Genomic DNA, 13,470 nt, shown 5'->3' on the forward strand with positions numbered 1-13,470 from the left:
CCAAGTCCTCACCATGTGCACACGTGTTACTATGTGCGCATGTGTGTGTTTGTGTGTGATGTGATCCCACCTTCAGTGTTGTGAACATCAGTCCCATTTCTCCATGCTGAATGTTGGGATCCATCAAATCTTCTATCAGACTGACTTCAGCTCCCAGGTTCCTGATCCTGGAGAGCAGAGCAGCAAAAACCCAACAAGTACAGTCACCAGCCTGCAGTGTCACTCTGAGATTCATATAGAAGCTCCTTAGTGGAAGTGTTATTAATATCAACCAAACTGAATAGATATGTCATCTGTCTTCTTAGCAGTGACTTTTTCATTTGCCTGAAACCACTGTTGCACTAATATATCTCCAAAAATTGGACGCATATTTACCTATGAGCACAAATTCAAACGTGTGATACAAACAGCAGCAAAAGTGAGACTATAAGACATCTGCTTTTATTTGTACATCTACTAACAAAGTATGTGTGTGAACGTGTGATAACACACCTCGCTCTGAGCACGACGTAAAGGAAGAGTGGGAACAGATCATCCATGCACCAGAGGAAATTACCATCCAGCATAGGTTTTACCTCCACAGTCAGCTCCTCAAATGTCTTCTGAATGACCACTAGTTTGTCTGACGGAGTAAATGTGGTGCTGTGTGCAGAGGAGGACACATTTTAATAACAGCCGTTTAATTAATTTACTCCAGGGGAGTACATGAGTATCCTATTTGTACTGACGGTGTATCAGGTCTGATTCTGTGACATTACTAATTAAATTTGACTTGTCATTTCAAGCTACATGACAGCTACCTGATTTGTTGGAGGGTCTCTACAGAAGAAACAAAACAGGCATCTTTACTGCTGGACACAATCTGTGATGAATGTAAAGAGAAATGAGTTACAGAGGACAACATAGAAGCTGCGACTGTAAATACACTAAGCACATTTTAACATCAAGCAGAATGTGTGGAAATTATATCTGACCTGCTTTTTCTCCCCCAGAATTGACATCCAGAGTGGCCAGAACTTCCTACAAGACAGAAGAAGTATAACTGCTACAACACATAATACAAAACAAACAAAACAAATCATTGAAATGTTAGCTTCAAAGTAAGGAAACTTCTTGTTTATTGAGGATAGTTACCAAAAACGAAAAAAATAATGTTAACACCATTTATAGACTGTGTTGCTGTATGTGCACACTCACTCCTGCACTCCGAGAAAGCTGAGCAGTGATTGGTCGGGCTGTTTGTTGAGTCGGAGGATGCGCTCCCAGTACTGGGCCTCCTCCGGCTCCTCCTGCAGGCAGTACAGAGTAAAGAGAGGAGGATAGAGTCGAGGGAGCAGCAGAGGGAGGAGCAGAGAGGAGCAGCTCACCACCACAACACTGCTGGACAACGAGGTGGAGGAGGAGAGAAGGACATGAAAAATCTCACTGATGCATCTGAATGTGTCTTGTTTGGACTAAATCTTTGTAACTGCTGTATCTACTCAAACAACCATCACTATGTGTATGTGTTGACACTCACCCTTGTTCTGCTTTGTTAGAGCTGTGTCTTCTTCTAGTTGGAGAAGAAGGAGGTTCTGGGATCATACCGCCATCCTCTGGTAACTCTGGAAACAGAAACCTGCAGGCACGATATCTATATTTAAATATGCACCGTTATTTAATTTATTTTGAGTTTCTTCTCTGCGTCTTGATGCCTGAGATGCGCTAACAAACCTGTTAGGAGAAGGTTTCTTTTTCACATTAATATAAATTCTAAAAGTATAAATGTAGAACAAAGATGAATCCTCAGAATTGTCATGTAAATGCAAGATTCAAATTCCCTCCCAACAGCTCTCTTAAGCAGACATATGAAAAACCAGGTGAGTTTCTCTAGTCTCAGTCATACAAATACAGGCCTTGCTGAAAACAGAGAGTCAACCTAAGGGCCCTACAGAAGCTCAGCACCGAGGAGGTGAATCTACCTGACGATGCTGTAGAAATGTGTGAGGTAGGCCTGGACCTCCAGGACAGCCTGCCGGAGAAGCCTGCGGTTTGATCCCACACCAACGTAAGTCATCCTGTAGGCCGTCACCAGTGTCTCCACCAGCCAGCCTAGAGGGTGGTGGGGCGTCTCACATGCCTGACATGGACCAAGGCCAAACATTTACAAAGACACTTAAATACAACATGGCAGTCCAGGACAAAGGCAGGATCTACAATTCCTGAGGTACTTCTAGTATCAAGGCACTCACAGAGGGTCCACCTTCACCTTTTCTCATTTGCCAAATGTACTACATTATACAGACCGATTTGTTTTTTCCTTCTACCCTGACTGATGCAATTCAATGTCAATATAGGGACAAAGACACAGACACACAGTTGCTTGTACCTTGGTGAGGTATCTTCGTATGTTGTCATAGTTTGCAGTGGTGACTGGTTCTCCATACTGAGGAATAAACTCCAAACTCTCCAGTACTTTGCTATGAGACCTGCTGAGGTCTGGGCTGCAAACACACACACGCAGTCATTTATTTAAGTTGACAACTGTATATATAAGACAGGCTCAGTGCCTTTGTACAGGCTGCAAGTATTTGGAAAGTTACATCGTTGTTCTTCAGGCTCGTACCTTCAGCACATTCAACTTAGAATAAACATTACATTAAAGTCTCAGCTTTATTTTGAAAAGGTTTACAAAATTTTATCTGTGCGGCATATATAGCCCTTTCAACACATATCTATAAATACCAGGATGGCAGTTTAACTGCTACAACCGCCATATTTGACAGATGTGGTGCTTTGGATCATCAACTGTTCCTTTTTTCTTTCTATAATCCTGCCAAATGTTGGTTTTAAATTCATCTGTCCATCAAACTTTGTTCAGAGCTCTGTCAGTTTCTTTTTGTATGATTCTGTGTACTTCAACCTTGCTTTTACATCAAAGCTGAGACTTTAATGAAGAATCTGTCATTGTATTTTATATTCAGTTAGTGGCAGCACAGAGTCCAAAGAAAAATGCTGTCCAATGCATTCAGTCTGTGTTGTATGTGTGTATACCTCTGTCGTCGTACAGTTGTTATAGTAACAGCGATGTTCTCCCAGGCTGTAGTTCTGTCTCCTTTACCAGCCGCTTCACAGCCCAGTCGGCTCCAACACTCATCGAACACACAGATCCACCTCTGAGCTGCAGGCACCACGTACTGACCCAGCCTGCTGTACACACACACATTCTCATATTTATTAAAATAGCAAACACAGCATTAACTTCAAATTACAAGAAGTCTGTCGTAAAGCTGAGGTGAGCAGGAATCTGAAAAGCCCACAAGTTTATCATGCCATCCAGGTTTTTACGTAGCTAAACATTACCTTTAACTGCCACAGTCGAGTCTAAGGTGAGATAAATCTGTCTGCTGTTATTTTGGTTGCTCTGTAGTGTAGGCAGTAGTTGCTGCCACTGCAGGAATAGAAACATTTCCTGCAGGATTTTCTGCTTTCTGACTGAGACATGCATACCCATTTGTGCAACAGACAATATGAGGCCACTCTCTAAGACTGACAAAAGTGTTCCATCACAAAAAAAGAGTCAAATGGAGGTGCAGAAGTGTAGTTGCCTTAAAATTTAAACAATTTAAAATTACTATATGCTAAAATGTTATGCATTTTTGCCCAATGAAGTCAAAAATTACTGTCTACCCCCACTGTAAGATCTAATCATCCCACCAGCCTGCCGATATTACCAACAATGGACGAAGACACACCAGAAGCAAATATAAAACATCAAATATCACAGACAGAAACATACTGAAACAAAACAGAAACAGACTGAAGATCTGCTCAACATATAATTACACAAAAAAGCTTTAAATGACACATACTTCACACTGTTTCTCTCTTTGCTTTCTGTTTCATAAATGCCTGGTTTGGTGTACATCCCAACCACCTTCAGCCCGGAGCTCCACTCTCCGCTGAACATGCCGTCCAGACAATCGCCGTTAGAGAGGGATAAAACACCCTGAAGACGAGCAATGAATGTGAATGAAATTACTTTCAATGACTTGAAGTTGCACTGGTGTTTTTTTTATTTTGGTGACTAGAGATACGCAAGTAAGTTTTAGTAGCAAAATTAACATAACATTATAAAATTATAGAACATCAAACATTGATTCAATATCCATGCAGACACAAAGAAAAATCAAACAAACAAAAACACATGGATAGAAGGACACCAATAAATTCTACCTTCCCGTTGACAGTCCAGTCGTCAGAAAACTCCCCATGAAAAACTGTGTCATCCTCTGACACCAACAGACCTGGACCCTGCCAGAAAACACAGAGTCCATCAAACCATTTTAGATGTACACAGATTTTATCTAAATTTTTTTTCCATTCTTCCATAATGCCAGATCTCTGTCTACTGGTGATTCATTCACTACAAGTAGCGACAGCCCTGGAGTTGTTTTGTTTTTTTTTTAACATGGCTTCTATCAGGGACATTAGGGACACACTGATTCAGGAATACCTGGCATCACCATCTAGATTAGCAACAGGTTTCAGAGGAGTTTCCAAAAAAGATGTTTTCCTAAATGCACTGCTGCAGTTGCTGTAAAATGTCTTGAAACAGACCCAGACACCTTCGGATCACTTTATCCCTTTTCATGTCTTCAATTTTTGTTTTATCGTCTGTGGCAAATGGTCAGCACATGTTAGGAGAAACTGAATTTGTCATCTGATGGATGCAGAAGTGAGGGTGGCACACTTTCAAATTCTGCTTACTGAAAAGCAGGAGGCACAGCACAAGTTGAAACTTGAATGGTTTGTGATTCACAGACACCATCAGTTGAGGAGCTCAGGACCTCTTTGGCATGCGTTTGTGGGATATGAATCATTCCCTCTTTGCCAAAAGCTTTACAAGATCATATGCTGGATGAAGATTTTTTGAAGATATGCAGTAATTTAGGCTGAAAATGCATTGGGTTTGTTATCATCCTACCAGAAGCCTGCACCTGGTAACTGTGGGGGCATTAACAATTAAAGTGGTAATTAATCTATCATTTAAGGTTTTGTATTTATTCACATAAACACATTTCTTAAAACAATTTACTTGTGCTTCATTAATCATAATACTAATGTAATTATTATAAAGACAACTACAGATTTTAATTGTTTACACAACTAATTTGCTTGTTTGAAGTTTTGTTTATCTAAATGTATTTAATCCAGAGCCGTCTGCGCTCATATATGGAGATGCACATAAAAATAAATTACATTTTCTTTTATTTGGATTTAATTATGACACAGTACACATTGTAAATATATAATGACTTACACACACAGACTACATACAGAGAGACTTCTCTGCAGACAGTTGTGCATCTGAATCTCTGTACATCCAAACATGGACATGTGATCAGCATACAGGTAAATCTTTAACGTTGCACTTACACTCATCTTGTTCTCTTTGAAAGTCCCTTCATAGTACACACCGTACTGAGTGACGACCACAGAGCTGCCATGTCGTTGGTCGTCCTGCCACAGTCCCATGTACTTCTCACCTCTGGGAAAAACAAATGAGATCAAGCACTAATGACAGCAGCGCGTTTTTGATAGTGAAATTATTCCACAGGCAAAAAACATATTACGTATAAGGTTACACTGAAGTGCATTAGAATGAGGTTCCAATAAAATGTTAAAATCATTTTGTTTCTTTTAGGAGGAAAATACAATTCATTCTCTAGGACTTTCTAAATTCTTGTAATCGTGCAAATTTGCTTAACGTTTTGGATTCACATGATCCTTTTTTCTCTCAAGTGTTTCTTTCCTTGATATTGTAAGATGGTATAGAATAGTGTGTTTCTGCAAGCTTAAAGTTAAATAAGAAGAACTGTTCCCTGCTTCCCATCATCTCTGGGTTGAGCCATTATTCAAACCTGGTGATATCATCGTAGACTCCGTATCCGGTCTTCCTGTCGTGGACCCAATGACCAATGAAAACGCTGGAGGAAGTCTTGGCCAGTTTACCGGAGCTCAGCATGCCGTAACCGTGGCGCTGGCCATCACAGAAACAGCCCTCGTACACCTCACCACTGGCATACCTGACCACACAGACAAGAATACACACATATAGATGATAGCCACTTACAACAAAGCGCTGTGGAGACGTCATGTATTACTCCAGCTCCAATTCTGCTAACTTGTGACCAAACGGAAAAAAAACTGAACACCGCTTTTACCTTTGTGACATGGTGTCAAGTACTGCTACTGAACAACAGACATGTCTTTGATTTGCAATGTGACTTTGGTGACGAAGACAGAACCTCTGTACTCTGTATGGGTAAGTCCATTTTAAGTACAGGTCTTCTGTCCTATGTTCTCTATCTAACTAAATAGACTGTAGAAAACAGTGCACTGACTTGTACTTGCCGAAACCATGGATCTTGCCCTCTCTCCATTGTCCTTGGTAGGTGTCTGGTTTATTCAGCACTTTGTTAGGTATCATGCACTCTCCATAACTGGAAAAAAATAACAATTATAGAGAAATTTTGACTCGACATTTTAATCCTTGCTGGTTATTCATATAGTCATAGTTAGCGAAACCCATAAGATTTCAGATTCTGAAATATAAGTGGAGTAAATATTTAGGCCAGTTCCCATCGGTATTTTCTGTTTCTACAATAATTTTTATATTTTCTCTTCTGAAAACATGTCTTTCAAAAAGGAAGAAGAAATTTCATATCGGCAAAAACAGAATCACGCAGCAGCCAGCTATTTATTCTTTATTTCTAAACCAGGTAAATGTACTGACCCATCCTCCAGTCCATTCTTAAAGTTCCCAGTGTAAATCTGTCCATCAGGCCACTTCATGGTTCCTCTGTGAAGGAAAACATATAATACTATTTAACTACTTCTGCTTATTTTTTACATTTTTTTTTTTTTAAACTTTATGTGGTTATTTAAAGGGCCACAACATAATTGATTCAACTTTACTGCTCATATAAGCAAATTCTGGAGACAAAAATCCTGGAAACTGTCTATTCACCATCTGCACTGTCAGAATTATTGCTTTTATACACACTTTTATTGTTCATTCATGCATTTGCACTCTGTTTCTCTTTTCCCCTGCGAATGTCTACTGACTTGAGAGTTGATGTCAGAACTGAAATCACTGTCAACATCCTGGAACTGATTGTATTCTCCCAGTGGTTCTGAGTGTTGTATGTAATTACTGTGTGGTACCACAGGTATGGACAGGGAACATTTTCAACATGCTCTGAAAGTTTCAAGGAAATGCCAAAAAGCAATGGCAGCACTAAGATATGCACAATAGGTATCATTTATACATTTTATGCACAAACGAATATAAATAAACATTCTTCAGGACACAGTGAACCTCACACACACACAAAATAACAAATATGCTCCCTAACCTGCCATGAACCCGGCCTGCAAGCCAGCTCCCGGTGTACTGAGCGTCTTTGAATCGCTCGTCTCCAGTGAATGTGTAGGAGGCCGTGCGAGACATTGCCGTTAACCCAGGCGATGACCCCTGACCTCCACCGCCCAGCACCAGATCCACCGCCTGGTTAAGAGATCGTAGCCACTTGTTCTGTAGAGAGAAAAGTACATTTTTTAAGAAAGAAAGGCCACCGGGGTTCATTGCCAAACAATCGCAAAAACATTTTCACAATATCAACTTTTCTTAGACACAAAGCTACAATAAGTATGTGATCAGTGTGGAAACCACTGACTTACCTTTTCCTGCGGTGTTGAGGCCACCAGGGTGAAACTTTCCTCTGGACATGTTATTTTGATGGCATAGCTGAAAATATGCAACAGCATCACAATAATTACCTTAATTTGTATAAAAGTTCCAAATGTTTAGATGTGAAAAGTCAATAACAACAAGCAGGCTAGCTAACCAGAGTAAATCCAATGGTTAAATATTATATGTGATACAAACATCGACCTTTACTCTTTAATGCTACGCTGACTGCAGTTCCACAGTTGTAGGTATTTTCCAAACAAAAAGCAGCAAACAAGTGTCTCAAGATGCAGTTAATCTACAGGCCACTAGATGATAAGATCAAAAAATACAACTAAATGTTACTTAAAGAAAGAAATTTTGGCATTTAAGAACTAATTTCACTTCACCAGTATGGAGAAATGGTTGCAGTACATCTAAATCACTACTATGGACTTTCTGAATGCTAAATTCAAAATACAGGATCTTAAAAGATCCCTTTAGACATCACACTTTGTCAATGTTTGTGATGGCGCTATAGCATTGCAAAAATTGATTTGTTGGTGTGATGTCTTGTGTTCATTATTAATCATTTTAAACGCCAGTGTTTTATTGATTTTATGGTCACAACTATTACATTTTATCTGCAATAGTCATGTTAGCTTTGGTGTTCATATTTTTGACTTCTACAACAACAAACTCACAGTCCGCTGCTGTCTTCAGTAACTGGTTTCACCCACAAACAAGTCAGAGGATAGACGTGATGTGAGGAGAACTGCAGACACAAATCAACAAAAAGAGAAAGAGCAGCGTATTTCTTCATGATTTCTCTGAAATTCCCACATTAGGTAACATTGCACAATCTGAGGTTACAAAACCTATAGCTTCAGAAATTACCACATCCAGAGTGTTCATGTAATAGAGGCTGATGATCATAGATTTGCCTCTCTTAATGCAAAACTGCAGGATCCTATGTGCTTGTAAATTAGGGAAGTTACACAAAACACTGTCAGTGTAATTTCAGTTTTACATATGCGTGGGGTCAGAAAAAGGTTAGTGAGATAAATAAGATGTCATTGTGCACCATTTCATGATTCTATTACAAAAATCTGATAGCTTCCTCTACAGCCTTTTAACTTTCATGGCAGTTAATTAATTTCTCCACATCATTTGTGTTTATTTATTCAAAGTAAATGAAACTAAACTAGGAGATACTCAGCAAAACTAAACTTTGCGTTACGTCGTCTCGTGCTAATTTTCCACAGCATACAACCAATAAATTAAGTCCATCCAATGTGATTTTTACTACACGTAGAACCAAGGCTTCCTGTTTATGTTTCATGTTATGTGATACATATGTAATGCAATTCAGATTTACTGATGATGCACAACAACATGTAAAGACACTCCCTTCAGTTAAACCTAACATTATCTGATTTTGTTGAACAAAACTGAACTAGAAAATTAAGAAGGCAAATGCATACAAAATACAGCATCAAAACTGTCATAGCTGTAATTCACAATACAGGACATGAAACCAAAACCACAGAGACAGAAAAAGAGTGGACAGGTTTCATCACTGTTTTAACACATCACACCACACCAAACAGAGAGGAAGACAAAACCTAAGTAGGTAGCTAGGAGCCTCCACAGCAAACTGTTCTATGCTAAAATAAACCCAAGGCAGTGAGGGAGATGCACACAGGACAAGATAACAGTAAATATTTTATCCTCCAAGTATGAAGAAGTTGTCAGATATCATTCTGTGACAGTTAAGTCTTCTTTGGAGCTTGTGATGTTATCAAGTGGATCAGATGCATTTTAAAGCTAGAACCCAGCAGTGAGATGCATCTTGCATGCTATGAGTTACTCAAACTATGAGCTCATCTGTTTTTTCCACAAACTAATGTTGGAAACACTTCGAAACCCAAATCACACACAGCAGTCTGTTTGGCAACAGCTGAAGTTCAGCTCAGACAGAATTAGCCATCAGAAGAACATGCATGAAATAAATGTTAACACAGGACATCTGCACAACTAAAGGCCCCAATATTACAAAGACCAATATTTATTATTGATTCTGCAATCATCTGTATATATGCAATAGACAAATGATTAGAAATACCCAGAAAAACACTCTGAGAGTTTTAAAAATTCTGAGAATTATTAGTTGCAGTACTCTTAGCGAAGTCAAACTAATAACTGAAGAAGTGGCATTCGAATATAACAAGCTCCAGACCTCTGTTGAAACAAACTGGAACTACCTGAATCAGTAGATAAATGAGCCATAGACAAAAACTACTGGATTTTGGATATCTTGGTATCTTTATCACATATAAAATCCTGTGTTACATTTATTTATTTGTCTTCAAATCCCAATCAGAATGTCTGAGTAGAAGCACTGACCAGAGACCAGCACACCTAAGCTCCTGCAGCTCAAGTTTAGAATAAACTGGTTGGGAGTGACATTAGGTAAACTAATGCCAGATATACTTACAAAGCTTTGAGAGGGAATGGTACCCTGAATGAATGAAAGACACAACATGTGAATTTCATCTGCAAATAATAGTAAATGTGGACAAACACACAGAACCAGCAGAGGCTACGTCTGACCTGAACCAGACATAACAAAAATCTTGCAAGGTGTCTCAGTAGTTAAACAATTTGTATTGATGTACATTGTTAGATAATGCAATGTTGATTTTAAAAGCTTGTAAAAGATTCCAACAGCCGCCCCCCCCCTTACTGGTAAATCTTATTACATATCAGCTTAAGTATGTAAAGAATAAACGGTGTCCACTATGAATTTATACTGTCAACAAAAAAAACCCAGAATGCCTTCATTTGTCTGAATATGCACAGACTTTTTGTGTTTGTGTTTCTGTGTACCTGGGTGTGTACCAGTGCGTCATTGAACAGTATGAACCAGTGATTGGAGAAGCGCCCGGCGCTCTGAAGAGTCAGTGATCTGTTGCTGCTTTCACACACCACGCGGCGCCGCGGGAGACGCAGAACCTCCTGAAGAACAGAACAAAACAAAAAAAACACATGGAAATTGCAGTTATTCCAATATGATGAACTGGTAGCCAAATGGTTACAGCAAATGTCACATAACTGCAACTTCCACGGTTCAATTCCTTCTCTGTGTTGCATGTCTCTCTCTACCCCTGCCTCCTACAAAATGTTCAAAAATGATTCTTAAAAAAAGGATCTGACCAACTGCCTGGCATATTTTACCTGAAATTCTGCCTCCGTTACCCAGGTGAACAGATTCAGTAAAGAAACATGCTGCATTTACAAATCACTACCTTGAGCCTTCCTGTTTCACTATGAAAAATTAGCCTATAAATATCTATAATTAAATCAAATGCATATGCATATCTATGCTGCTAACTGCAACTCCTACCATTTAGGAACATTTTATGAGGACAACACAGACATATAGTGTACATTCACACTTACTTTTCCTAAACTATTGCTGCCAGTGGACTGTTAACAAATACATTACCACCCTGAGCAATTTTGGGGTGCACCTTCTCCTTAATGACACTTGTATATTTTAATCCCAGTTTTAAACTTTCACCATGAACTGTAAATATAACCTTGAGCAGCGCTTCCCAAAATTAGACGAGGGGTTGCAAGATTATTTCTAGAAATCAAATAAAATCTAAAAACAATTACAAACAGTATGTGCTACTGATAATTGTTGCAAACAACAACAAAAAAAAACTGCTGCTTCTACATAGTATATGTTTGCTCTGAAGATTTTTATGACTGATAATTTCTGCTATGAGCCTATATTATAAAATACTATTTGGTTGATAGGTTGTTGTGTTCTCTTGTGTTGTTATTGTGTCTGTGTGTAACATTAGTAAGCTTCAAGCACCTGCGGGGACAGCGGGGGACAACATTGCTTTGGTGGTCAGTGGCTAAAAAGTGTAGGGACTCCTGACCTAGAGTGTCTGACTAGCAAAGCTTGCTGATGGGGACAGTAGACAGTTGGGATTACAAAAATGCTTTACAGACACTGTCCAGAGCAAAGAAACTCTCTCTCTCTGTGAATAAACTTAGCTTGAAAAGGAGAACAGAGAGTCCTGCCAGGAACGCTGTTAGCTCTGAGTAGTGAAACCAGCACAGTTGCTGTTGTGGTTTGAGACCCCAGAGAAGAGCACTGTCTAATGCATCATTTTGCATTGTTTATCACAAAAGGCAAACTGCTCGTTATAATAACATAACACAGAGGTGTGCTTACAGTGGTCTTGCCAGAGTGAGTCTTCCAGAAGACAAAGGTGGTTTCAGCCTCCTTTTTCCTTCTTAACAGGGATGAAGACAGAGACTCAAACTGACTACAGCCCTGATGGAGCGACTGATACTCTACAGTTAACTATGGAGAGACAAAGAGGGAGAGGCAGTCATGAGGCAGCATCTCATAGCAAATGATACCAGTAAATCATTAGAAAAACATAAAAGTGGGGAAAAGGAGGAAGTGAAAGAGAAGAGAAAAAGAAAGAAGATCAAACTAGTGTTTGAGCAGCAGCACAAAGACAAAAGAAGCATGAAAAGACAAGAGCGCTTTATCCTCACCACATCATAGCAGGACGCTAATTTGAGCAGGACTCGGCTGTATTGGTGCAGCTGCTGCAGAGGCCAGTACAACAGTGACACCAGATCAACATCACCACTGACAGACTGGTCTGATACACACAGCTGAGAGAGCCGAGTCCACTGGGAGCCTAAACACTCACTGGACAGACACACAGAGCAAGGCACAGAAAGACAAAGACCCTCTTAGGACTTAATTAACGTTATCATCATGTGTCTAGGATGTGCTCCACGCTTTAAGTTTGCTTTGAGGGAAAAAAATACAGAAGAACTGGGTATTTAGTATGAGCATGATCATCAACATCAACAGTGTATCTTTTCGTGCTAATTTGCTAATTCTAATTTGCTGCCAATTAATTTACACTGCAGCTGGAACCCTGCTGAGGTCTCATTAATGCAAATGAGGACTCTGTGTTTTCTCTGGGGCAAGGCCATGTGAGACGAGCAGTGCTACTTCAGTGAGTTTGAAAAAAATAAATAAAAAAAGCTCACAGTGACAGTTTGTGAAGTGATTGGAAGCCGCCCATTACTTGGAAGTCACCAACTGCAGAACAATACCTAGAGAGTTAGAATGAGAGAGAGGGATTTTAATCAGGGGTTTTCTTTTAATTCACATACAGTATAACAACGTCAAGTGAACTTTTAAGTCCCTGGTAAAAACTGCTTCTACACTATCTCACATCATAGGTATTCTTACTAATGAAAAGACATTTTTTTCACTCTTTTCTCTGTCTGATGTCAACAGAAATTTTGTAAGTTTCATTATATTTGCTGTAGAAATGTTGTCCCACTTTCCCGGTTTGTTTCTTAAACTGTATAAAATCAGTAATTGTACGAATGGTGAAACTAAAAGAACAAGCTTTGTAACAACATATACAATCATATACTAGTACAGTACTGCTCGAGCAAATACCATCTGCTGTTACAGAAATGGAGTTCTGAATGAGCCGTTTTAAGACTGAGGCAAATAATCTAACACAAAAATAAAAAGCTGTGATTAAATCAAGCCTTACTTGCAGTTTCTAAAGTTTAAGAACACGTAAAATATTTACAGCCATAGCTTTTCAATTGGCTTGTATTGTATGAGAAAATTGCATTGTTTCAGTAAGAAACACTTAATCTACTACAAGAAAAGAAAGGAGGTGGAAAACTAA

General features: G+C 39.2%; 1 protein-coding gene across 6 annotated transcripts in view; it reads right to left on the reverse strand.

Moving 5' to 3' along the window:
* LOC111584968 (alsin-like) overlaps positions 1 to 13,470 on the reverse strand; it is a 29,457-nt gene that overhangs the window by 5,107 nt on the left and 10,880 nt on the right. For 2 of the 6 annotated variants that reach the window (XM_035940992.2, XM_035940993.2), the window contains exons 18-40: positions 12,809 to 12,874; positions 12,299 to 12,458; positions 11,967 to 12,098; positions 10,604 to 10,732; positions 10,212 to 10,235; positions 8,419 to 8,489; positions 7,726 to 7,792; positions 7,401 to 7,579; positions 6,779 to 6,844; positions 6,387 to 6,485; positions 5,904 to 6,068; positions 5,419 to 5,530; positions 4,216 to 4,293; positions 3,852 to 3,988; positions 3,034 to 3,189; positions 2,369 to 2,483; positions 1,962 to 2,119; positions 1,520 to 1,618; positions 1,198 to 1,380; positions 975 to 1,020; positions 801 to 862; positions 493 to 642; positions 71 to 167 (exon numbers count right to left, since the gene is read on the reverse strand). In XM_035940992.2, coding sequence (XP_035796885.2) covers positions 71 to 167; positions 493 to 642; positions 801 to 862; positions 975 to 1,020; positions 1,198 to 1,380; positions 1,520 to 1,618; positions 1,962 to 2,119; positions 2,369 to 2,483; positions 3,034 to 3,189; positions 3,852 to 3,988; positions 4,216 to 4,293; positions 5,419 to 5,530; positions 5,904 to 6,068; positions 6,387 to 6,485; positions 6,779 to 6,844; positions 7,401 to 7,579; positions 7,726 to 7,792; positions 8,419 to 8,489; positions 10,212 to 10,235; positions 10,604 to 10,732; positions 11,967 to 12,098; positions 12,299 to 12,458; positions 12,809 to 12,874 — 2,551 coding nt within the window. The remainder of the gene's footprint in view (positions 1 to 70; positions 168 to 492; positions 643 to 800; positions 863 to 974; positions 1,021 to 1,197; positions 1,381 to 1,519; positions 1,619 to 1,961; positions 2,120 to 2,368; positions 2,484 to 3,033; positions 3,190 to 3,851; positions 3,989 to 4,215; positions 4,294 to 5,418; positions 5,531 to 5,903; positions 6,069 to 6,386; positions 6,486 to 6,778; positions 6,845 to 7,400; positions 7,580 to 7,725; positions 7,793 to 8,418; positions 8,490 to 10,211; positions 10,236 to 10,603; positions 10,733 to 11,966; positions 12,099 to 12,298; positions 12,459 to 12,808; positions 12,875 to 13,470) is intronic. The other 4 variants (XM_035940995.2, XM_035940994.2, XM_023294336.3 and 1 more) reach the window with 4 other exon arrangements.

The sequence above is a fragment of the Amphiprion ocellaris genome, chromosome 11 (assembly GCF_022539595.1).
Source record: "Amphiprion ocellaris isolate individual 3 ecotype Okinawa chromosome 11, ASM2253959v1, whole genome shotgun sequence".
NCBI classification, from domain to species: Eukaryota; Metazoa; Chordata; class Actinopteri; family Pomacentridae; genus Amphiprion; species Amphiprion ocellaris.